The following is a 24,368-nucleotide window of genomic DNA, read 5'->3' as shown; positions in this document are numbered from 1 at the left end:
TTGAGCCACAGCACCACTTCAGGATTTTTTATTTTTATTTTTTTTGGGTAGTTTATTGGAGATAAGGAGCCTCATGGAGACTTTTCTACCCAGGCTGGATTTCAACTTCAATCCTCAGATCTCAGCCTTCTGAGTAACTAGGATTAGAATTGTTAGCCACCAACACCCAGCTAATGATGGTATTTTTCAGTGACCTTTGTGTGTGTGTGAGTGTGTTCCATCATCCTTTAATGGCAGGGATATTGATGTGCTAATAACTTTTGGCAACACTGTTATATTCTATCCATTTGCAGTGACAGATGGAAATGTAACTATTATTTCAAACACATCCATGCATTTATTAAGGGATCCACTACATCCACAAAATTTAAATATTTATAATCATATATACTTAATATTTATTATATCTGTTGAGTCATATGAGAAGCCAAGAAAAGTCTCAAAAAATTGGCAAGAATATGTTTGATTACTTTAATATGACAAGAGAGATCTGTTTTCTAATAGGATTTAGGAAACAAGTTACAGTTTAAATTGTGAAAGTTTTGAAAGATAGTTATGATTCACAGTCATCAAACTGATATTTCTTGTAATAAGCTCACTTTGAAAAACACATGTTTAAGGAATTACACAATTAGCAACTCCCCATACAGAATATTCTATATCAGTTCATTTGTAATCATTTGCTTACCACCCTAGTGTGTTTAGTTGGAGATTTATAGACACATTCTAGCTATCACAAATGAAGGAAACCATGCGACCTATGTTTCTCATTTCACTTAATAAATTTTTCTCGTCTTTCTTTATGAACAATACAATTTCATTCATTCTTTCTTTTTTTTTTTGCCAGTCGTGGGCTTGAGCACACGGCCTGAGCACTGTCCTTGGACTTTCTCAAGGTTAGAACTCTACCACTTGAGTCTCAGCACCATTTCTGGCCATTTCTGGCTTTTTTCTATGTATGTGGTACCGAGGAATCGAACCCGGGTCTTGGTGCATGCTAGGCAAGCACTCTACTACTAGGCCAAACTCCCGGCCCCCCAATTTCATTCTCTCTAATGGATGAAGTAGTATTTCCTTCTGTATATATATCACATTTTCTTGATCCATTCATTCACTGAGGGGCATCTGAGCTGATTCCATATTTTAGCTCTAGTAAATACCGCAATGAACATGGTTGTACTGGCAGCTTCAGTGTGGTCTTGTTTGTGCTCTATTGGATAAATGCTAAGTTGTGGCAGCTCAATATTGAATCTTTTGAGGAACCTTCAAACTGCTTCCAAGAGTGATTTGTATTTCCACCATCAGTGTAATTATAGTTTCTTTTTGGCCATATCCATGATGACATTTGTTATTGTTAGTTTTCTTGATGCTGACTATTGTAACCATTGTGACATGGAAACTCGATGTTGTTTTGATTAGCATTTATTTTATAACCAGAGATAATTATAACCCATTTAAATTAATTTCACATTAATTTCACATTAGTTAAAGGAACCCAGCAATAACAAGAAGTAGTCAGGCACTCATCATTCATGCCTGTACTCTTAGCAACTAAAAATGCTGAGAGTGGAAGAATTGTAGTTTGGGGTCAATTTGGGCAGAAAACTTTATGTCATTATCTCAAAAATATTTTACCATAAACCAGGGTTGAAGAGAAGCTCAAGTGGTAGAGAATTGCAGTGCCTAGCAAATTCAATATGTCCTATTCAAGCAGCTATAACAACCAGATAAAAAAGAAATCAAGGTCCGGTAATTTGGCCTAGTGGTAGAGTGCTTGCCTAGTATGCACAAAGACCTGGATTTGATTCCTTGGTACCACATACTTAGAAAAAGCCAGAAGTGGTGCTGAGGCTCAAGTGGTAGAGTTCTATCCTTGAGAAAAATCCAAGGACAGTCCTCATTCCCTGAGCTTAAGCCCAAGACTGGCAAAAAAAAAAAAAGAAAGAAATCAAAACAAAGGCCCTAGTAAGTGTTGCTATGTTTTGGAGATATTTTTGTAAACATTTCTTATCTAATTGGAAACTGAACTAAGAAAAAAACCATCTAATTAGAATTGTTCTGAATTCAGATAGAAGCTTAAACAAAACATAATGGACATAGGCTGCACCCACATCTTTTTGTCATACTTGGCTAACTCTTTTCCATTCACTATTGACCACATAATGGACCACCTGAAGGATAATGTGTTTAAAGTATGTGTCCTCGTGTTTGTAAGTTGGTTTAGAGGTAGAATACATGACTCTGCAGTAAATACAGAATTGAGTAAAAGAAAGAAAAATGGAGGATTCATCCTAGTTTCTCCTATTTGCTAGTAATAATCATTTTAAAAATCATGTTATTTTCTACATAAATTTCCATTTTCTGTAAATAAGTTTGAATTAATAATAGAATACATGCATATATTGCTTAATTTCTTTTACTTTATATTGGAATAGGAAAAATAGGTGCATTATGATATAATTTCATTATATTTTAGCATAGGAATGTTAGTAGTGATACTGAAGTGTTAACATACATAATAATACATATTTTTCTATGATCACTAAAGTACCATGTTGCTTGATAAAGTTATTTATATTTCTTGCTTCTGTTTAAATAGAAAATGCTAGTGTGAAAATTTAAATTTTTCCCAGCCCTTGTTTTTAAGCACAATTAATTAAAATAGAGTGTGAATATGTTTATAAGGACTTACCTAGTTCTAAATAGTACTTAATGTAATGTGCAATAAAGTCTGTGTGAAACATATTTCAAGTTCTACCAAAAATATGTCAGGTATCTAAAATCACTAAGTAATTGAGCCCTATTAAATTCAGATATCAACAAATAGAAGTTTAATTTGATGTTTTCAGGAGCCTATTTCAGTTTATTCAATAAATCAGTTCCACAGGTAATCTTATATACTTTCCATATATCTTATATGCCAAAAACTTCTTTGGAAAGATAAGCTGGAAGACTGCCTTGAAAGAACATCAGTTATGCAAGGTTTGGGGTGGGGAGGGAAGCTGATATATATATATATGAAAACAGGCTTCCCTGTAAGGAAGGAAAACAAGGAACACTAGCACAGTTCAGAAGAGAGAAATGACAGTTGCCAAACATATTGAAGAACAAGAAGTGCCTAGGCTAGGAGAAATATTCACCAGAAAATGAGAACAGCAATAACAAGGCAAAGAGATGAGAGATAGAAAGCTTTTTCAGGATAACTACATGCATTTTGCCATACAGTATTATACTGCACAGAAAATGATGGGACCACCTGGAAGGACTTTAAGCTGGGACGGAATTGAAGGTAGAGCACTGTGCGGACTGACGAGGAGCTGCTAGTGATGCTGGTGGCTGGGACATTTTTAAGACAGATCTTTCATTCATATCATGTGGTTTATGAGGGATGGGGCGAAATTTGAACTTAGAAAAAGAAAACAGTAAAATTGCAATGAGTGAGGAGGGCTACTTATTTAAAATAAATTATGGATATTTAACAGTTTTTCCATACTATTTCATATTGTCCAGATGAGTAGTTATTTCATTCAAAAGTAGAAAATTTCCTGATTTAATTTACTGCTTAATGGTTTAAGACAAATTGAATTTTTGCTTGTGAGGAATTACACATTTTAACAGAGTAAATTCCGAGTAAACAGTTATAATGAGTTTTGGGGGGATGTCAATGAGAAATGCTCAGTAAACATTGGCGTGTTTTGAAATGCCTTATCATATGTGATGGAAAATGGATGATGGATTGGGAGAGCCACTGTGGTTGTCAAGTTCACTTTATTCATGGTTCATTGCACCTGAGTGCCATGCAGCAGATTGAATTGCAGAATGATAAATCTTCTTTAGACACTTGTTTACCTAAAAGAGCCAGCCCCTACATTAGAATTCTTATTTCTGTTTTCCTTAATGTCCTAATTGATTCGTTCTGTTAGTAAATCAATCTACTTTTCTTTGTTTAACTGTAACTAGATGATTCTAGGCCATGTATAGACCTTGAAATAAATATCTGTATAATTAGAACCATGAACTTCTAGTGAAATAATTTGGATTATAGGATGCGTTGGTTCTTCTCTGTAATATTTTCTTTGTATTGAAACAAATTTTATCATAATTACTGTTAATACCTAAGTAATTTTTAATCTTAAAAGTTTCACATGTTTATTCATCACTAATAGACTAACTCATTGTTGTTTTGGTTTGCTTAAATATTACTTATATTTCAAATTTTATCACAGGCTTACTTCAGAGATATTGCTGAGTTAATTCTATACTATAGCAATAAGTCAATAACAGACTACAGAAAGTCACATGTTGTATGGGCACCCATATAACATTGTATTTACACTAATGTATATGCTCTTATTAGCAATATCATTATGTAACAATGGTGTGCATATCTTAATCAAATATTTTATTGCTCACCAAAAGGAATGAGCATTTAGTAAGCCATGGTCTTCTTGATGTTGGAGGTTCTTATTTTAATATTGATGCCTACTGAAAGATCAGGGCAGTAGTGACTAAAAATTTGGAAGACTGTGGCAATTTCTTAAAATGAGACAGGAGTGAATTTGTCATACTAATCAATCTTTCTTTCATGGAAGATTTCTCTACAGTGGTTGATTTGGGTTGAAACATTTTAGCTACAGGAAGTTATTTTTCAACTTAGAATCAACTGTCTTAAACTCCACATTATCCACCAAGTTGATGTCATATTTGAAACCCTATGTTGTCATTTCAGGAGTTTTCACAGCAGCTCCAGAATGGGTAGGTTACATCAGAACAAGCTACTTTCTTTTCCACATGCATAAGAAATATTTTTTTCTAGCCATTGAAGTTTAATCACAGCCTTGTTGGAATTTAGTTACACTTTCAGGCTATACTTCTAGCTTCTTTACTACAATATGAATACACAGTATATACTCCACAGAAGTGTTGAATCCTTCAAAACTGTCCAGTAACATTGGGATCAATTTCTAGCAAAGCACTTTCTTTGATGATATTGTGACTTCATCCATGTATTACAAATGTTCTTAATGGCATGTAAATATGCCCAGAACGCCAATAGAAACATTATGCATGGCAGTGTTAACCTCACAAATTTAGTTCATTTAAAAATATTTCTTAGCATCTTTAAGAAGGTATTCAACAAAGCAGTGCCTCTTGACCCATGTCAACCCTTTTCAGTGTTTCCATATATTCCTCCTATCCCACAACTTCCCTCACTTTTAAAAAAAATTTAGAATAGGTATTGAATTTTTCACCATTAAATAAAGCAGTTTATGTATGCAGTACATCTTGATCTGCGTTTTCTCTTCAATAATTTCATTCCCATCAACCCTTCCCTTACTTTTCTTAATTTTGTTGTATATCTGTTTTTTTAAAAAACGTAATTTGATATTTATCTTCAAATAAGGTAATATTTTAACAGAGTATAATGCAATTCAATACAAGCAACCCTAAGTGATTTCATTAGTCTGGTTCACAGTCCTGTGAAAAGTACAGGGGAAAAAATTCTTGGGGCTGGGAGTTTGGCCTAGTTGTAGAATGCTTGCCTGGCATGCATGAAGCCCTGGGTTCAGTTTCTCGGAACCACTTATGTAGGATAAAAAAAAGCCAGACATGGTGCTGTAACTTAAGTGGTAGAGTGCTAAGCCTTGAAGAAAGCCCAAGGACAGTGCCCTGGCCCTGAATTCAAGCCCTAGGACTGGAAGAAAAAACTTCTGACCACCTAGATTGTTTACACCTGAGCTTCTATCAAAATCTATTTACAGTGTCTATTTCTTTTATATTGGAATGCAGAACAATTTCATTTAAAAAATGACTTCCACTGCAACACCCTAAACATGTTTCAGAGCCATTTAGCTAGTGACTTACAAAGCATCTAGTGAAATGTAAAATAATCTGCTTAGAGATACTCTTTTTATACTTGTGACCTAGAATCTCATAAAGGCAATGACCTAAATTTTCCATTGCTTGAACTATTCATCCACCTTCTTTCCTCCCCCCTCATTTGTCTATCTCTCTCCCTTGGTCCCACCTCCCTACTTGAAAGTATTCTGGTACTTACTTGATGAGGTTTTGACTTAATCTTTCTGAAGAATTTTATTGTTTGAGTTCTCTATAGAGTCTACTATACTTCAGTTAATCTATTTGTAACTACTTGCATACCATTCACGGTGTTTACTGATAGCCACAGTCTAGCGACCACAAATGAAGGAAATTATGCAACCTTTGTTTCTCTGGGTTTGGCTTACTTCAGTTAATTTTTTTCTAAGACATCCCATTTCCTTATAAATGGTACATAGTATTCTTCCTGATGAATGAGTAGACTTCCATTGTATACATATAAAATTTCCTTTATCCATTCATCTGTTGAAAAGCATCAGGGATGATTCAATATCTTAGCTGTTGTAAATATTGCTGCAATGGGCATGGTTGTCCTATCTATACCAGGAAATGTAATACTTAAATAATAAGACTGAAGGTAAAAGTATTTGCCTTTGATCTATGGACTGAAGAATAAATGATCATGGTTAGAATTTCCAGATTCTTATTTCTTCTTTATCAGCATTTGGTGCTATGGCCTGACCTCTTATCTTACAGAGATAGCATCTACTTTAAGCCCAATAAACCAACTATTATTAGCTGTGAACTTTAGCTTCTTCTCTCTCAGCCTTCACAGAGTTATTATTGGCTTAAGTTTTGTTCTGGAGAGTAGGATTTGATTTATAGGACTGTTGCATTCAGTTTGGTCTTCTGTTCAGAGTTCTAAAATTTCTCCTATTTAGCAGAATGGTTATGTTTATGTCCTAATCATTTTTGTGTTCTCTAGAGTAACACTTTTAATTTCCTTAAAGAACTTGCCTTTTGTATCCACAACATGACTGTTTGGCACATGAGTTTGCATTTTCAGCCCACCTTAACTTTTGATGTATTTTCTGCACTAAGCATAATCATTTCTAGCTTTAGGTTTAAAATGAAAGGTGTGCAAGTCTTTAACTTGAATGTTAAAAGATTTCTGTCTGGTAAAGGTTATTGACCTACTTTGTACACTTTTTCATAGAATAGAGAACAGTGAAGAGAGGAAAAAACAGGGCAATGGCTAGTTGAAAAGAGTAAGCAGAATTCTCAACATCTCTCAATTAATTTTGCCATCTTATTTAAGCATGACTCATTGCACCAAAACATTCAAATAGTGACATCAAAGATCACTGATCACATATCACTGACAGGTATAATGATAGGAAAAGTTTGAAATATTGTCATAATTATTTGAATGTGACATAAATCCATGATGGGAGCATGAGCTGTTGGGAAAGTGACATTGAAAGACTTGATTGCCTATAATAATACATAAACGCACCAAAACAGCAGCCTCTCCAAATACTACAAAGCATAGTACAACGACATTAGGTATGGATTGTAATGCTGAGTCTGTTTTCGTAGTACATACAAAGTAATGATCTAAAGAGAATAATGAAGATGACACATAATCTGCCTTCTGAATTTATTGCCAATTCATTCATGTGACCATCTCATTAGATAAATCAGAAAGGGATAAATTCAAGAAAATATATTTATTTTCAAATCAACACAGAATAGGAGCAAGACAATTCTTGGAAGGAAATCTGAGTTTCCTGAAACATGATTACTTTTTTAGTTTGTTAGGAGGAAAACAATTTCTAGGGCAGTCCCAGATGATAGAAAGTGTGGAATGAGAAATTGACTCCACCATGTGGAGGGCCTTGAATTTGATGTTGAGGCTTGTAGACTGGTTTATATTATCTTTATTGATGGTTGTCAGTCTCCAAAGACATTCAGTGAATATCCTGACACAAATATATCCTCAGAAAGACAGAAACAAGGAAGAAATATTAATCTATTACATAAAATGTTCTCCCTTACTTCATATCTTTAATGGACTGGAAGAATTATCTGCAAATTGTATATACATTTATGTGTATATATTTGTGTTTATGTCTTTGTAGATGTGTCTCTGTGTGTATGTCTGTCTGTGTCTGTGTTTGTGTCTATGTCTTTATATCTGTGTATGTCAGTCTAGGGCTTGAGTTCAGCCTGGGTGCCATCTCTGAGCACTCTACCATTTTGATACGCAGTTTTATCTACTATATTAGTTCAGCCTTTTTGAATATTTTTGAATAATTTCAATAATTTTATTTACTGTTTAACTCCACATTCAGCCCTAATCTTTCCTTTTTTAATCCCAGTGTTTAAGAGCTCTGATTTTCCAGAGAAGTCCTATTATCAAAAAAGAAATCACAAGAGAATACAACAGTACATTAATTCATGATCAGTAACCAATTCACCAAGATGCATTGTTTACATACTCTGATACATGGAATTTAAATTTTTTTGAAGTTACTTAGTAAAACCTAACAAATTTCTCAAAACATAGGATGTCTTAATTTTGCATTAATTAGAAATTGCTTTAGGAAGATTTACATCAGCACAAAAAATCCTCTCCAAAACAAAAGAAGACAGGCTATCTTACAACAGTCAAGAGAACTTTACTTATATCATTATGTCTTTAGTAGATTGTACCTTAGTCTGTTCTCTTTGGGAATAAAGGCTAGGCAGAGTTCTAGAGTTAATTGACACTTCAGTCCTATTGAAATTTATTATGGCAGATCACAATTTACAGTAATGTAATATAGCAAAACTTACAATCTGATGCTTTGAGTCTATTAAGTTCCATTTGGATGCAACCAATTCTAATATGGTAGCAAATTATCATGGGTATGTATATCCATAACAATGATATAGATGATATATCAGTAATATCATATGGTAAAAATTTTTATAGATAAGTGTATCATTGCCATTCAATGTGAATTTGTAATTAATTGTCTTGGGGTACATGTGAACCAAGGGCAGGATTCCTGAATGAATGCCAAAACACAGAGAACTCTTGTGTTCTGTGTCATATCTATGATACCAATGTCACCAGTTTTTTTTCCCCATCACTAACTACACTGATTTTTCTTTGCTTCTATCTTTAAGATAGAATAGTGTTAGATATTGACTGTACTATCTCTTAATAACTCCCCTTTTCTGCAAAAGTTATTATGTCTAAAAGGTCAAAGCAAAAACAGTATACTAAGCACTGTTCTTCATATAAGGTTTCTCCATTGACATCATTCTTTTCCTGCAATGCAAAAAGTCATCATATATTTTCTTAAATCCCTGGCATATCTTTACTGATTCACTCTTGAGTTAATATATAATACACATATAGTTTCAGTTACTTATCAAATATAAGTGCTCAAATAAAAATCCTATCACTCTTCTGGAAAGTTTTAAATATTTCCTTATGGATATATATAAATACAATTTTTTGGATTACATATACTTAATTGACACCTCATAATGACATTTGCTTTCTAGAATTCTTTTAGTTATGATTTTATAAAAATATTTATTCTAAAAATGAAAGAACACTTCTCTCAGAGCTGCTACAAAATTATACTCTTAGAGCAAAATTTGCCTATGAGACAGAAGGGAAAGAACCGTATGGTAGTGACAAGAATAGATTTCCCCCTTCTTCCTCTAAATTCTAACTACAAATAGCAGTGTGTGTGTGTGTGTGTGTGTGTGTGTGTGTGTGTGTGTGTGTGTGTGTATGAGAGAGAGAAAGAGAGAGAGAGAGAGAGAGAGAGAGAGAGAGAGAGAGAGAGAGAGTATATGTGTGTGCATGCATATACATGTTAAAAGAAAGAGGAAATCTGAACAGATGTAGGAATGTTTAGAGAGAGGAGATGTCATTTTTAGTACTGAATTGGTATAAATGAGGAAGGAAAATAATAGAACCTTAGAGTGGTAGAAAAAATAGTTCATGAGAAATGACTCTTTTCCTCCTCAAAGCTCCTTGGCTTACAGCCAAATAGCTTTTCACATTTTTATGAAATAAATTCTGATTCCTTTGATTAGCCTGGATTAGGTTAATTTTCAATGAAAAATACTAAGCACAAAGTTAGAAGTTGGGTCATTGGATTCTTCACTTAGAGCACATATTATTTCATATACCTGCTGATATTTGAAGATACTTAGTCCCTGATGAAACAGAACTAGAGGGAAGGTGACAAAGCTGCCAGAAAGTGGATACGAGGTTAGCTTGAAATTGAGGGTGCAGACAGAGGAAAGTAGCCATGTGAAATTAATGTGTGACTATTATTCCTGGAAAGAAATGAAAGGGCACTGTAAAATACAATTGGGAATATGTTTGCTATTCTATAAGGGCAGGGATTTAATTAAAAAAGAAGAAAACACCAAGAACTATACAAAGAGAGAAAAAGCTTTTGAATTCACAAATAAAAAAATAGAAATTCAAAGCAAGTACTGGTTATGCTGAGAATGATGATCACCAAGCTGTGAAAACTTGTACATTTTTCTTGCTGACACAGAAATCAGCAATCCATGGTTTAATTGCTCTGTGGCTCAGATTCTCTTCAGATTCACCATAACAACTTTAACATTGAGCCTATTGAATCATAGTTTTGGAATAATGGCCCATTAAAAGTTAATTCATTTCATTCATAGGATGCATCCATTCCAATTTGTCTGAGATAGTGGTGATTGAACTCAGTGTCTGAAGGGAAGAGTTTCATATGATTCTACATAATGTCTCATGTTGGATGATCAATATAGCCACTTAGTCATCAGTCATGAGGATAGACCTCATGTGAACTTCTGAAACACTAGAGAAATTCTGCTCCTGCAGAGGACAGCCCAGGTTCCACCTGGCCTCACAGACTTGACCATGGCTCATGATATTTGCTTTATGCTTGGAGGAAGGTTCAGTGATAGAACACTTGTGTTCTCTGTGATGCCCTTGAATTGGTATCCAGCACCACAAGAAAAGACATTAATTTTAGAAAATATCTTGAAACAGAAAATATTATCCTCACTTTCTTTTATTTTTTTACTGTAAAAATGTTGTACATATGGGTTACAATTACGTAAGTCATGTGATGAGTTCATTTCTTTTTGAACAGTGTCACCCTTCCTCCATTGTCTCTATTTTTCCCTTCTAACTCTCCTCTCCCTCAAGTGTCACAGTTCATTTCCAACATAATATTTCATGAGTAGCACGGCTGGAGTAGTTCCTGTGCCCCACCATTTCTGGGCTTTTACTTCCTCTCCCCAAATCTAATAAATTTACATACAAGACAGAACGTAGACAAATCAAAAACAGTGACAAAGGGAAAAAGCAAACACAAAGTAAGATTAAAAAAAAAACTCCTGTTTCTGTTTATTGGAGTTCTTTGATAAGCATAATTTTATATAATCATATTCACACAGCTATTGACCCCTTGTGATCCTTTGCTAAGAATATCCTCTTTTGGTTACACTGTGTGAATGTTTACAGCCTTGTTTAATTCATCACACCCAGTGTAACTTTTTTAAATTATCCTTTGGGTTTACTTTTAGATTTCTGGAACATTCTAATTATTACAAATGAGGTAAAACATGCAAGTTATGTTTCTTTAGGTTTGGAATACTTTACTTAATATAATTTTCCCCAGATGTTTCCATTTCCGTATAAATGGCACAATGTCATTCTTTTTGATGGCATCATGGAATTCCATTGTGTATTTGCACCACATCTTGATCCACTCATCCACTGAGAAGCATCTGGGATGATTCTATATCTTATCTGTGGTGGGCAATGCTGTAATGAACATGGTTGTGCTGATGGCTTAACCTCCCAAAAAATCATATTGTCAAAGAAATGACAAGCCAATTAATAAATGTGCTAAAAACTTAAAGAGACTTCTCAGAAGAAAGAATGGCCAGGAGAAACATGAAAAGATGCTCAACATCTCAGGCCATAAAAGAAGCACAATTCAAAACAACATTGACATTTGCACCTCACCCCAGTTAGAATGGCTATTACCAAGAACATTAACAAGAAAGATGCTGGCAAGGATGCAGCCAAAAGGGATCACTATTAGACTGTTGGTGGGAATGTAAACTTTTCAACCATTCTGGGAAGCAATATGGCGGTTTCTCGAGTAAACATACAGCTTTCCTATGATCCAGCAATCCCACTCCTAGACATTCATCCAATTGATTTCCTCACTTTTACTCATATGCCTGTCAGATACTTCTTTGGAAGTATGGCCCATGTTAATGACTTAAGGATTTACTCCTGAATATGTTATCCATATATAAATTTGTACTATTTTCGTGTAATGTTTCTAATGTCTTTGATTAAATTGTTGCTAAAAGATAATATTTGGACACAGTTCAATTTTTGTACTGCCATTTCACCTAAAAACAATGATAACAAGAACATCATAAAGGAAAGAAGAGGATAAGGGAATAAGAAAAGAAATACAAATAACTTCTATTTGAAAAGTATAAAACTGCTCTTTTGCACAAAAGAAAAAGGATCCTTGGTTGTTTAAAGAGTTACCTGACTCATTGAAATTGTGAGGATATTGTTCCTCAAAGTTTAGTCCACATAACTTCCCATTTCTTGCTAGGCGATTTTTAAGGCATATCAATTTTTATACTAACAATGTTATATACCGTACCATATTAATTTACAAATGTCCTTGAGAAAATAGTAGAAAATAATAACCCTATTAACAGTATAAAGTTAATGCTTTTTACATGTTAAAATAATCTGTATGTCAACATAGGGAATATACATGAAGGAAATCAAAAAGCAATGAGATTTTTCCTGTAAATACTACTGAGAACATTTGAATTTCAAACTATTGCATTTTTCTTCCCCCCTTTATTGAACATTATTTATGCTTGGAAGGAAAATCAACCGGGTTTTTAGACTTGGGAACTTGCTACATGTTTTCTGAAAAAATTAATGAACAAATGGTAACAGGAATATGAATGAAAACAAATACTTATTGCCAAGGATGAAATTTAAACTTTTTTTTCTTTTTTCATATATTTTTATTGCAATTAATAGAAGGGTTACATTCTATTTACTACAATGAAATTTAAACTTTTAAGCTAAAAGTATAAATCTGAAAAGCTTTTATGGACCATTGGGAGTATGAGAGTTTCCAGTATTAAAAGTCATTTCTTAGGGATTGGTGATATCCACAGATGAGGATTTTTTGATACTCTAAAGTCAACATTTACAAGACTCACCCTTATAAATGACTATTGATTGATGTGACAAATCCATGCACAGATAGAAGATTTATTCAATGTATCAGATTGACCAATGGATTTTTAAAACATACCACAGAATGTTTAGTGATATAAGGTCAGATTCCACATGATGACTAACTTTCAGGAAATTGCTTATTGATATTTGGGGAAGTGATCTGAAAAGCCAATCAGAATATTCTTTTTCCAGCTGTGTGTCTGTTTAAGATTGGTTTGTTTCCATTTAAGTAAGCCAAGTATATAAGAACAATGTGAATACAGGAAGTATTACAATACCAAGTTATTTTTCTCAAATCACTCATTGGAGAAATTTATAAGAATGTAATTAATAACCACTATTTGCACTAAAATTTTTGTTCTTCAAAATACATTGATTTCTGACAAATTATTTCTGACAAAGTACACTTAATAAGCATATTTAAATATTTGTATTAGAAGTGTTTTGGGATCCTTAATAATATCCACTATTTTGACACTTACTATCAACATTATTGTTTGTTTCTGAGAAAAAAAAGAAGCAAAAGATTAGTCATCTCCAACTCAGATAATAGAGGAGAGGCCAGAATTTCCATTGAAAAGACATTAAAGCAGAAGACAAAGGTATGAGAAAAATAGACATAGGTTTTGAGTTATCACATTGTGTGCCTAAATTTATATCTCTCCAATCCAGAAAATGTGTCCCTGTAATGACTATCCTTTATTTGCTTGTCCTCTTGAGCTTTGATAAAAGTTGGCTATCTAGGCTTTCTGAAGACAAGGTGACCATGTCTTAGCATCAGGCTCACTTTTCATTTTCTCCAACAGAAAAAACCTGAACTAGGTTGTGATCTAGGCTAATTATGATTGACTGCAATCAATTTAGAAAAATAGTATTGCAATTTGCTAATTCATTTTTAGGAACAGCACAACAAAAGGGTGTGCTTTGAACTCTAAATATAAAAATTTAACATTAGAAAAAAATCTGTCTTTCCAGGTTTGATTGTAAAGCAATTATTTCTGGGATGCACATTTGTACTTTCCTTGTAGTTTTATTTTAAAATGTGCTAGCCTTAAGCTAAAGAGCTCAGGGACAGGGCCCAGGCCCAGGGTTCAAGACATACAACCGACCAAAACAATACTACTTATACATAAAGGTATATAGTATACATATATGGAGATAGATAGATATAGATAGATAGTTTAAAGAATAAAAACAAAATTTCAGGTGTGTGCCTGCCACCCAGTGTATGAGGCAACAGAACATAACAAGCATATACTCTATTACCCTATTGGTAATTTATTATGTTCTTTAATTCACTTTAACAATTTTTCATGGTCTGCTGGTGAAATAATTATATTTGGATATGAATGTGAAGGCCAAAGAGTTAGAATACAAATGACTTTTATGAATAACTACCAATTTTGTCATAGTGCAATGAAAATCAATTTAGTTAACAAACACCACATCTTAGAATTTCAAGTTCAGAACTCTTAAGGCTTTCTGCCTTACACTGTTATGGAGTTTAGATTTGGAACTTTTGTTTGCTCTAAGTATTTTACTGAGTTTCTGTCATTAGCTTTAGTGATTTCTTTGCTCTTTGTATAATTTCTACACACTTCACAACACTAGAGTTTAAAACAGCACTTCACTCTAAGTATATTACATATATTTTTCTTGTTGTTAACTCTTGACAGTCCTGGGGCTTGAAGTCAGGGTCTGGGTACTGTCTTTGGGCTTTCTCAAGGCCGGGACTCTACCACTTAAGCCACAGCTCCACTTCTGGCTTTTTCTGTGTATTTGGTACTGAGAAATTGAACCCAGGGCTTTGTGCATGCATGACAAGCACTCTACCACTAGACTGCACTCCAGGCCCACTATTACATATATTTCTGAAAACATTTTAAAAATGCAATGGAAACTCAGAGACAAAAATAAAAACTACCTGTCCCCTATGATACTAAATTAACCTTGACAGCCATATTTTTTCCAAACTATTTTTAAAATTTAAGTATACCTCCTAAAAGCACCTCCAAAATTCATATTTGAAAGAGAAAAATAACACAGATGTCAACTTGAGTATTATCCCTGAAGATGGTAAAAAAATCATCCTAGTAGAATGAAAATAAAATTAAATAACTCACTTAACATGTTTACTTGGAATTTCCAGTTATGGGGATGAATTTTTTATATTTACATTTATTTTAGATATGTTTTGCTGGATCACAAGCTAACATAAAATATTATACCTTGAGATAGTGACAATGTATTATCATTTATATTTCTGGGCAATCTTAACTGAATTTTCTGTGCAGTTTTTGGCTTCGTGTATATATTTAATTTAGCCAAAGTTTATAATTTCCTTACTCAGGTAATGAGTTGAAATAGGCATTGGGCTGATGAATTTAATACTAATTCACGAGCTTAGTCAGCCTCTTGTTGGACACAGAAATACTGAAGTCTCAGAGAACAATGCCTGGAGCTAGAGATCACTCCAATCTTTGGTCCTAGAAGTCTACATTTACTCACCCACAGTCTAGACTAAAAGTAAGATACTGACCAGACAGGCATTTGAAGCAAAGGAAAATGGAAACTGCTGGATTTCAGGAATCTCACATGTTTCATATTCCTATGTAATATTCTATGGCAGTGAACTATTTGCCATTAAATTTTTATCCTTTCTTTAGGGAGAAAAGGAGTTTCCTCAGTATTAAAAGAGAAACATCTTTTAGGAAATGAAAATATATTTCATTGTCAAAATGTTAACATTTTTTCATATGCATAATCAGGGTCACAGCTCCAATGCCTCTGAAACCATATAGTTAATAATCAAAATGAAGCATATCATAATTTGGATAACCTGGAACAAATGGTCCAATTTTAAAAATTAGGCAATATCAGGGGATTCTTATGTAGCAATATAAACTTAGTGATATAAAGACTAGCAACATATGTTAAAGATAAAAACCTATCAAGTAAGTTTGGAGCAACCTATTTAAAATTTATAAGGAAAGAAATATAGAATAGTGAGCAAACAACTAAGGAAGACATAAAAAAAATCTGAAGATGGATACTACCTGTGGCAGACACTTAAAATGAAGTTACAATAGTCAAGAGAATATAGTCTTCATTAAAAAAAAATATATGTATATATAGAGAGGGGTGGGGGTTAGGGCAGGGAAATGGGGACAAAGACATTAGAAAGGGTATCGATGAATGTGAAGTAATGTATCTTCTTTCAGATGAATATAATGTAACCCTTCTATTAATTACAATTAAAAATATATGGAAAAATATATGTATATATAGAGAGAGAAAGGGAGAATGAGGTATATTTATATCTTTATGTTTCTATGTACTCTTTTATGTATCTATAGCAATATCTATCTGTATGCATGTATAATACATACGCACATCTATAAATGTATATATACATACATATGTTTGTATATATGTATATATACATATCTGTATATATATATACAAATAAGTTAAATCAAATAGTATAAATTTTTCTGAACAGATCCACCCAAATATAGTTATTTGAAGGGTACAGCATTAAGGCAATGGAGAAAGGATCATCTTTTCAGTGAGTACCGATCAGAGACTTATATCCAAAATGTATAATGAATCCTAGAAACTCCTAATCACAGCAGAACTCTGCAAACCTTGTAAAGCTGGGAAGACATGGCCTGATGTACTTAGAGGCTGTCTAGAAACAACTGCCAACCTAGATTACCCTGACGGCAAAGTTACCGTTTATAACAGAAGGAGAAATAAAATTTTACAAGACAAAAAATGATTGCAGTTCCTAACCACTTGAATAGCAGTGCACAGATATTCAAAGAGAATAAGGGAGACAATAAGTATCACTAGATAAGTAGAAAAATGAGTGGAAAATATCAAGGAAAGAATCAAACACTATAAAATAACATAGTGGCAGGAATTGCTGCAGAACTTTCCATATTAAAACAGAATAGTAATGGTCTCAATTCACCCATCAAAAGATTCAGATTGATGAGCTGATTATAAAGCAAGACATAAACATCTGTTGTCTACAAAATACTTAACAACAAAAACAAACATTAATTCAGGGTGATTTTTTTTTGGAAAGAGCAAATGGACATCACGAAAGTAGTAGTCACAGACAAATCTGACAATGTAGACCTCAATAAAAATATGCAGAAGAGACAAGAAAAGTCACTTCATATTAATAAGGTCAAAACAGAGAAATGGACATAATCATTTTTTAAAATTCATATAGAACAAATGTCTATGCAACCAACTTAATTATACAACCATTACTAGAATTAACAAAACATAAACTCCACCAAAAATCATAGTGAGACACTTCTGTATCCCACTCATAAATATATATGGATAATTCAGAAAAAGAACAGCAAAAATATTAAATGACACATGAATAGTTTTGAAGGACATCAGCTGAAAGTCTTCTCTCTCTCTCTTTTTTTTAACCTGTTCTGCTGCTTGAACTCAGGGCCTGAACACTATTCTTGGGCTCAAGAATATTTCTTAAGGCTATCGTTCTATCGCCACAGCACCACTTCCAGCATTTTCTGTGTATGTGGTAACAAGTAATTGAACCCTGGGCTTCAAGCACAGTAGTCAAACACTCTACCACTAGGCCATGCTCCCAGCCTCAACTGAGTATCAAGAAGATTCATGATACACACTTTTCTCAGCACCCCATTGGACTTTCTGTAAAGTAATTCATATTTTACTTTAACAAGTTTTAGCTATTATTAATAAAATGAAATATCACCCCATATTCAATGAGACCATAACAGATTTCTAGATTTCTAAATCTAGAAATGAGACCTCACAACACAAAGATCACAGAAATTAAACATATAAAGAGTGAATAACAATCTTAAATGATGAGTGAGTCATCAAAGAAATAAGAGAGGAAACCCAAAAGTTCATACAATCTAATAAACATAAGAACAGAAAGTCCTTCCAATATCTTTGATATTTCCCAAAGCAAGTTCCTAAAGGAAAATTTATTGCACAAGGCATGCTTTTTGATTGTAGTGATATGACTTCTGGGAAGGGAATAGATGTAGTGAAAAGATCAATGATTGCTTAAAGTTTAAAGTACAGATAATAAATATAAAATAGAGGAATACTTGAGCTAAGGAGATTGTTAGGGAAGTGAAACTTCCCTATAGGATACCGTGCTAGCTACATGACATGGTATTTGTCAAAACTTAACTTTAGGAGAGATAAAAGGTGGTTTGAGAGGGGTAGGTGAAAACATTGGCAGGCGTGACACTAATGAAGACACACTGTATTCAAACACTGGTATGTTCACTGAAAACTCCTTTGTACAACCACCCAAAGATAATAAAAAATATTTATAAAAAAAGCCCCCCAAAACCTAACCAGTGTAAACAACCAACTTTTGTCAGCAATAGAGTATCAGTATGGGTTTACTATGATATATGAATCATAGTAATGGAAGACAGTGATAAAAGACACTGAGTGATAGAAGAAAGAGCTCTGATGATCTGACAGACAGAAACTTTCTACTACCTACTTAAATTTTTGGTAATTGCAAAATTTAACCTATGTTCTAAAAATGAATCATTTTAGGTTTTATGATTTTGCTTTATGATAAACTTTATTGTAATCGTTTACATTGAAATTTTGAATCATCTGTAGACAAATGCTTTACCTGTGTATGGTTAAATGCAAAGGTTCTTTATCTAGAAGAATAACTTAAGTTAGACTTCTCTTGATATTTATTGGAGGTGATATGATAAAATAACATTATGAAATGTATGTAATGAAAATATTTCTTCTGATTAGCAGATGGTAAAGAAAATGTGTCAGGATGAATAGGCCTTCATGTCAAGAAATGTTCCGTGTAAATGCACATTGTATAAAACTTGACTATTTCAGAATTTTTTTTGCCAGTCATATTATCTTTAGAAACACATTTGTTTAACTTTGGAAGAAAAAACCAAAACACAACACAAGCAACTTTCAGAAGTTTGGAGGCTGTTTTCTACAGTGTTGGTTTCGTAAGGATAACACATTTGAAAAATGCTTTCAATATTTTTATTGTGAAGAGTATTTATTTATGTGTCTAGAACAACCAGAGACAGATGTGGCAATCACAAGAAAGTGTGAATTCATATTTCTCCACACAGAGACTATTTTAGATGACAGTCACTCTCTCAACTGTTTGTTACTGTTCTCTCTTACCCTATGGTCAACCTTTATAGAGCTGATCCTGGAAAAGGAATATTAAAGATAGTGTTAAAATCTATTCTGTCCTATCTCACACAACTTCCTATGTAAGCACCAACAGTCTTTGTTCTGGAACAATTGTATCTAATCGCCCTCAAGGATTTTTCTTCTTCCTCAATCCTAGGTCTTAAGATTTTGTTGCCTCATTTTCTTTGCATGGATATTTTACCTTGATTTGGCAGCATGACAGATTATAAGCTAATTCTGCTTAAGGCATTTGGTTGAAAATAGTCTTAATTAAACATGGCTAGAGAGCTGTGAATTTTAAAGGGGATGAAGAAATAGAGCATTTTTTTTGTTAAAAAATAGACTTAGGCATCATGAACTTTTAATCAACAGCTCAGAGGATGTATTAAAGGGAAGTTGATCCTGGTGACTTCCTCAAGATAGACTATGAATGGAGCTTACATCGTGAAAGGAAGGCATACTGTGTACTATAAAGAGCATTTCTTCAGTGTGAAAATCAGTCCTTAAGACGCACAGTTTTATTTTATTTTTCCTGTTATAGCTGATATAGAAATAATGAGTTTGCATCAAATAAGTTCTTCAGTTTTGTGGACACTGCTACAGTTACCTGCCAATACACCTGAATAATGCTGTATGGGTAGCACAAATGCATTTTGAAGCTGAAATAGAAGTAAACATAATATTTCATTCAGCTCAAATTTTAAAAATTAAGGAAAGACTTAGAGGTAGCCTGACTGACTTGCAAAGCCTACAAGCAAATGTAAGTTTTACAAAGTGCCAATGCCTTTGTGAAGGAAGGAAAAGGAGTTTCAAAACCTGTCATGTTAGAATCCTCTGTGCCTGTGTGCTCCTTAACATAATTTTAATGTTTGTTTTTCTGATAGACAAAGCCACAGACAAGGTACACAGAGCTGAAGAGGATGGAGAACATTTTGTTGACAGAATAACTAAATCTGTCAAATATTTGGGGTGGTAATATTTAGAAAAGTTGTTGGTCATATTGATTGGCTCCTCAGGGATGACAAGAAAGCAAGATCCGTGACTAACATGAGTGACTTGCGAGTCATGAGTTACTTCTGATGTTCTAATCCTGGTATTTGCAATGGAAAAAGTTCCTTACAAATTTACACATAAGATTCACTGTTATTACTTCAATTTCCTCTTCATCTTCTGTTATTTTACAGTAGAAAATAGATGAGCTATAGCACTGATCTTTGCAATGCTTTTCATGAAATACGGGATCCTGTCTTTTTCTTTCTGCAGACCCGGGACTACATAGACAGCTGTATTTTCTGCAAAGACCATCCAACGTTGTAGCCATTGAAGGAAAAGATGCTGTTCTGGAATGCTGTGTTTCTGGCTATCCTCCCCCAAGTTTTACCTGGTTACGAGGCGAGGAAGTGGTCCAACTCAGGTATGATGCCTTGGACCCTTTTGTAAAGTGTATATCCCTAGTGATCCTTCTCTACACTGGCAGAAGCATCAACAATGCTTGGTTCTGGAATTCCTCCCAGTACTTGGAATGATACAGTAAGAAAGGCATTTACTCAATGAGATGAGATAACAAAGGTAAAAGCCAATGTTTATGATATCATTTCTGAATGAAGGTTGAGAAGGATAGAGTGGCCCTGGAATTGGATTTTAAATGATTTTGCCACATGTATGAACACATAGATACCTATGTCAGGTGGTACATAGGCTTAACTATCTGGCATGTAATCATTTAAAAATTTTTCTGTAAATACACCCCTCACATTTTGTATCAAAAATATCAGCTGTCCACCATAAGTCTGTGAAATTTCATCCTTTAATTATATTAGACAAGATGGGATGAGAAAAGAAACCAGAATTAATAAATACCATGTCATTATAAACCTGAGTGATTATTTTAGCTCTAACTATGTCTCTGACTATCCCAGTTATGACAAATATTTAAGGTGAGATCCAGGACCAAGACAGGCCTTGAGTCATGTGAACGTTGATAATTAGGCAGAGTTTGAAAGCAGGCCTGAAATAAAATGTAATACTTAGTTTGAAACATTTGTGATTAAATGGACCTCACTTAAGAAAGTAACTTTATTGATCTGATAAAGGACTGTTATACACTTTTCCATATATTTTTATTGTAATTAATAGAAGGGTTACATTATATTTGCCAGATAGAAGGTGCATTACTTCACAAACACTGATACCCTTTCTCATGACATGGTCCCCACTTCCCTCCCCCCAACCCTGCCCCTTATCTTGTTTTCCTCCCTTCCCTATCTGACTTCAAATAACCAAATAAACATATATACAATATATCAGATAACAAGGTGAAATACTGTAACAATATTAGATAACCAAGGGACAGCAAAAGAGATGAGATACAACATAGTACATTAGGGACAACAATCACTCATTATATGGCTTTTGTTTCTATATCCTGGAGGTCCTTTCATTTAGCCTCATCCTATATGGCCTTAACTATCTAGGTTTTGCTCTATAGTAAATCTCTGCTAGGAGAGCCCAATGTCTCTACTGATTAAGACAAATAAGGGAAACCATTGAGCCTATATTCCTTTGAGTCTGGCTTACTTCACTTAATATGGTTTTTTCTGAGTCTTTCCATTTCCTTACAAATGGGGCAATGTGTTTTTTTCTGACAACAACATAGAATTTCCATTGTGTATAAGTAGCACATCTTGTTGATCCACTCATCTACTGAGGGGCATCTGAGTTGGTTCCATATCTTTGCTATGGTAAATAGTGCTGCAATGAACATTGTTGTGCTAATGGATTTAATATGAAGATCTGCTGTATTTCTTTTAATGCAATTATTTTCCATGATGAAATACATGGAGAAATCATAAATTCACCTTTTAAATTGTATCCAGTTTAAATATGTACTACCCAACGACAATGCATGGCTATGCATTAACAGTATTTTTGAGATCATAAAAAATATACAAGAAATGTATCCACAGCCTCAGATTGTCATAGTGTGTTCTCCACATGTACCTGGAGCTCTTGCTTCAGCTGAAATGTCACATTATTCAGGATCAGCTAACTGGATGTCAAGGCACACAGCATTCATTTCCACTTGAAAAAACACATCTCAGAGATAAATCAGGCATAATTATCTGTCTGTTTCTTTTCTATGCTAAATCTACTCCATGTTCTAGTTTACCACCACACACAGCTTCCCCATGAGAGTTGTTTACCTTGAAGTAAGTTTAGTTCAAGAAAACTTGTTACAAGGCTTTTGTAATGCAGGATTTCTTCTTTACTTTTAAGTCAGACTGTGCTAATGTTCATTTATGTTTCTGAGAATTTGTCCTGTACATCTATATATGAATTCACTGCTTATTTATATATGCCTTGTGTCTTAAAGGTCTAAAAAGTATTCTTTATTGGGTGGAAGCAATTTGCTCATCTCCAACGTGACAGATGATGACAGTGGAGCATATACCTGTGTTGTCACATATAAGAATGAGAACATCAGTGCCTCCGCTGAGCTCTCAGTCTTGGGTAAGTTACCAGCTGGACATCAGCTTACTGAGTACCCTTCAAGATACATCACCATGCTGTTTTGAATGCATATCACAGATCACTGTGAGTTTGTGAAATCCCAGGATTCCTCCCATACCCTGGCTTTACTCTGATTTGTTTTGCAAAGGCTCAACACAGATTTTGAGAAAACTTGCTGGTTAATTGAAATTTAGCTGTAATGCTATTTAGTGTAATTACTCTAGTGATAAAACTATAATGAACCATAGTTATTAATTGAAAGATATGTTGAATGACATTAAAGAGTTCCAAAATGCCATATGTGGGAAAAGTTAATGAAGAAGAGAGTAAGAGAGTTATGTAACATTCATATCAGTAGAAAAGCAGATGTTATTTGAGATGTCAGAATCACTGACATTCAATTCAGAGTGCTGGCAAGATTCATTTATTATTATAGAAATACAGCTCAAGTAGGTTATATCTAAGGAAAACTTTGAAAGCAAGTATATAATTTTAAGAAATTTAAGGAGCCTGAATTTGCTAATATTATGTAGAAATCAGTTACCCATGTATAAGTACATAATAATAATTGTTATACATGGTAAGTATTCAAACAAGGACATATTTTATCATTCACTCCAGTTTTCTGTACACAGTTTGACTTGAACCATGTAGTTCGGGGTAATACTTTAATATTTGGGCTTTTTGTTTTCCCCCTGGACAGCTACAAAAAATTGCTTGCCAACCTTTGGATGCTTCTCCTTTTGCCTAGGAAGAATCAAGACTGCTTTACTGTTTTTGTTTTTTTGGAGAAACAAAAACATATCCTGTCCTGCTTATTCTACTAGACCATATATGAATGCTATTATATTATCCAATTTTTTATGTTAAAGTTTATTCAGAAGTACTTTCATCCTTGGGCTGAATAATAATACAGATGATGGATTAGGCAACACACTTGCTTATTCTTTCATCAAAACAGAATTATTAAGTTAGCACTGAGCAAGACTTTAATTCTCTGCATAAAAACGTAACATTACTCTACCATATAAGCTTCCTTTAACATTGCAACAATTTAACACAGTCATATTCCATATTTTAGTGGATCAAATAATTTAGAGAACTAAATGACTACACACAGAAATGCCTCTCTTTTTCCTAGTTGTTCTTTTGTTTGATTGTTTTGGGGGCTTGAACTCGGGGCTTGGTCACTGTCCTTAAGCTTTGGTGCTCAAGTCTGGCACTTTACAACTGAGCCACAGCTTCACTTTCTACATTTGTATTGTTACTTGAAGATGAGAGTCTCACAGACTTTCCTACCCAAGTTGCCTTCAAACAATGATCCTCAGATCTCAGACTCCTTAGTAACTAAAATAACACGTGTGAGTCACCGATGCCCAGTCTTAATGGCATATTAGTAAAGCCATGTGAGTTGAACCAATAACAGACATTTTCTGCTGTACAAATTACAAGGTGATATACATAGAGAACTAGAGTCCAACCTAGGCTGACT

At 33.8% G+C, this 24,368-nt stretch overlaps 1 protein-coding gene across 1 annotated transcript in view; it reads left to right on the top strand.

Annotated features, from left to right (window-relative positions):
- Positions 1-24,368, top strand: part of Dcc (DCC netrin 1 receptor) — a 934,207-nt gene that overhangs the window by 439,768 nt on the left and 470,071 nt on the right. Inside the window, exons 4-5 of the mRNA XM_090353075.1 lie at positions 20,630-20,780; positions 22,740-22,876. Of these exons, the coding sequence (XP_090209201.1) occupies positions 20,630-20,780; positions 22,740-22,876 (288 nt within the window). The remainder of the gene's footprint in view (positions 1-20,629; positions 20,781-22,739; positions 22,877-24,368) is intronic.

The sequence above is a fragment of the Megascapheus bottae genome, chromosome 19, assembly GCF_031878675.1.
Source record: "Megascapheus bottae isolate mThoBot1 chromosome 19, mThoBot2.hap1, whole genome shotgun sequence".
Classification (NCBI taxonomy): Eukaryota; Metazoa; Chordata; class Mammalia; order Rodentia; family Geomyidae; genus Megascapheus; species Megascapheus bottae.
The sequence above is the reverse complement of the archived record's forward strand: the minus strand, read 5'-3'. Positions and strand labels throughout refer to the sequence as shown.